General features: G+C 38.0%; 2 protein-coding genes across 2 annotated transcripts in view; both read left to right on the plus strand.

The window, feature by feature from the left end:
• smg1 (SMG1 nonsense mediated mRNA decay associated PI3K related kinase) overlaps positions 1–567 on the plus strand; it is a 49755-nt gene extending 49188 nt beyond the window's left edge. Inside the window, exon 64 of the mRNA XM_059347626.1 lies at positions 1–567. This exon is cut by the window's left edge and continues 731 nt beyond it. The gene's annotated coding sequence lies outside the window, so the exon portion shown is untranslated.
• A 1238-nt stretch (positions 568–1805) lies between these two features.
• The window catches only part of hao1 (hydroxyacid oxidase (glycolate oxidase) 1), a 5393-nt gene continuing 4698 nt past the window's right edge, over positions 1806–2500 (plus strand). Inside the window, exon 1 of the mRNA XM_059347627.1 lies at positions 1806–1994. Coding sequence (XP_059203610.1) covers positions 1858–1994 — 137 coding nt within the window. The 5' untranslated portion in view covers positions 1806–1857. The remainder of the gene's footprint in view (positions 1995–2500) is intronic.

Consider the following 2500-nt stretch of genomic DNA (forward strand, 5'->3'; position numbering starts at 1 on the left):
ATGGACACCCACCTGAAACCTGAAATGAAAAGAAACGAAGGTGGAAAACAATCGAACTGTACTTTGATTGATAAACCGTAAATACTTTTACACGTCTCTGAAGATTGTTCAGAATAAAAGATTAAGTGGAGTTGTTTTCTCAGGAAGGTTCTTTGTGATTTTGTGTATAAAAGTGAATCGTCCTGTCATGTGAAATTGTTTTGAACGGCTCCCTCGTGAGCTGAGAGCGGACACATAAAGGTGAAGTCACTGAGAGGGACGACCTCTGTCTGATTCTTTTTCTTCGGTGTGTATCTTTAGTCTGTGTTGAGCTTTGTAACTATCTTTAGTCCTTCAGACAGAACTGTAGGAGTAGATTTCTGCCTTTTTTGACCTGCCTGTCAGAAGCTGTTGCTTGCCTCATACATACTCACTCCCCGGCCCTAACGCTTGCATTTTATTAATCTTGACCTTCTAGTTTTACATTTTTAGTGGGAAAAAGTTATGTTTTTGGTGATGGTGCAAAATGTTGATTCTTAAAGCTTTTATTGAATTTTGTTGGATGCCAAATAAACATTGAACTGAGAAGTGTTGAGTGCGTCATTTAACAATAAGAATCTATGCAGGTGCAAACCACAACACTCAAGTACACACAGAAATCTACAGGAACTATTTATCAGTTAAAATTCCTCTTTATTGGCCAGGTACGTGTGCACATAGTGGGGTTTGTCTCTCGTACAGAAATCAAAATATTAAATGGCACAAAGATATTAGAAAAAATATGTCAGGTTGGTGGAAAAATGTGTTCAGGTAGGGCAATGTTAGAAATGGCTATAAAAATGTATTTTTACAAGCTCAGTTGTTAAAGGCTTGATATTTCAATAAAGTGCAGGAAGTCCTTGAGTCACGATAGATTATTGCAATTTTAAGCATTGTGCGATATAATATATTGCGATTTAACCGTTTGCACTTTGTGTCAACAAAATGAAATTCAATCAAGGATTGTTTTGTCAAATAAGAGAAAATTCTGTTTATCTCACTTCAGTCTTTATTTCTCCACAATAAGTCAAAAACCAAAGTATTCAGTCAAACTGAACTCAACTGATATCAAACATGTATGGATGACAACCACAGCATTTTATCAAACTTTAAGCTTCGCTGCTCTAAACATTTTTTTAAAGAAACTTAAAAGCCTAACTTTGCAGCGTTATTTCAACAACTTCCCGGCACGATATCCTGACACACATCTTCTTGTTTCATATGATTCTAGTATATTCCTAAAAGTGAGCCCACTACGGCCTCACTTTTAAAAATACTGACGGCATGCTGGAACACAAAATATCAAAACTTGGCGGCAATGAATTGATATAATATTGCCAAATAATGCAATACTATGCTGTATCAATTTTTCCCCCACTTCTAGTAATACAACAGCTACCTGCAGGAACTTTAATAACAGAAAAAAAGATGTGAAATTATCAGCATTTGGTTCTGCTTCTTCACTTTGGCCTTCTTCCAGTTGTTCGCTGTTTTCATGAATCCATGGGCTATTAAATCAGTACGTGAGGATTCAAAGTTCACAGGCAGACAGCACTGTTAACCTAGTAACAGTCCAAACACACACTTTATGCAGGTCCAGGAGGCACAGAGTCATAACCACGATGCCCACAATCCTCTGTGTTTGTTCTGGTCTTTATCTTGTGTAAACTGAGCAGAACCCCCCTTTGAAAGTCCTGATTAAGAAGAAGAGGCGCAGGGCTGGTCAAGCATCCAGCAGGTTAATGATTACAGCAGCTCTTCCTGTCACAGCTGGCCCTGCTCTGTGTCAGAGGGACAGACGGTGACTGTCACAGTGTCTCGGTGCTCGAGTGGACAGCGATGTCAGGGGGTCGTGTGTGCGTGTCGGACTTTGAGGAGGAAGCTAAGAAAGTTCTTCCTAAAAGTGTGTATGACTATTACCGCTCAGGAGCTGATGAGCAAAACACACTGGCTGAGAATGTTGCTGCCTTTAACAGGTACAACACACACACACAGACACACACACAGCCATACACACATGCACATATTGAGGAACTCAGTTGGACACTGTAACTACAACATGCAGGACTGTAACAACTGTATTGAGCTTTATTCCCTTTTGGATTATTGTTGTTGTGTTTGTTTTTAACACCTTTAAGTTTTGTCTCTCATTTAATAAAGAATTGTTGGTTGTGGAAAGTGGATATTTAGGGGGAGACAGCAGGTTACATAGAAATGGTTGTTCCAGTCATAAATCTCTAATAAAAAAATAACTTAATTTAATCTATGAAGCTGTATAATATTTCAGAATATTTATGTTTGGCTTTCTGTAATCTGTAATCCATGCTCAACTATGTCCCATAAATTGTTGCAGCATTTTTTTTGCACACATTTGGTGCTGAATTAGGCTTTTTTTAAATATCGAGATTGGATAAAAATGATCCAAAACCCTCCAGAATATTACATCAATACACCAAGACCTTTGGAACAACATAAAATAAAA

Source organism: Centropristis striata, chromosome 13, assembly GCF_030273125.1.
Source record: "Centropristis striata isolate RG_2023a ecotype Rhode Island chromosome 13, C.striata_1.0, whole genome shotgun sequence".
NCBI classification, from domain to species: Eukaryota; Metazoa; Chordata; class Actinopteri; order Perciformes; family Serranidae; genus Centropristis; species Centropristis striata.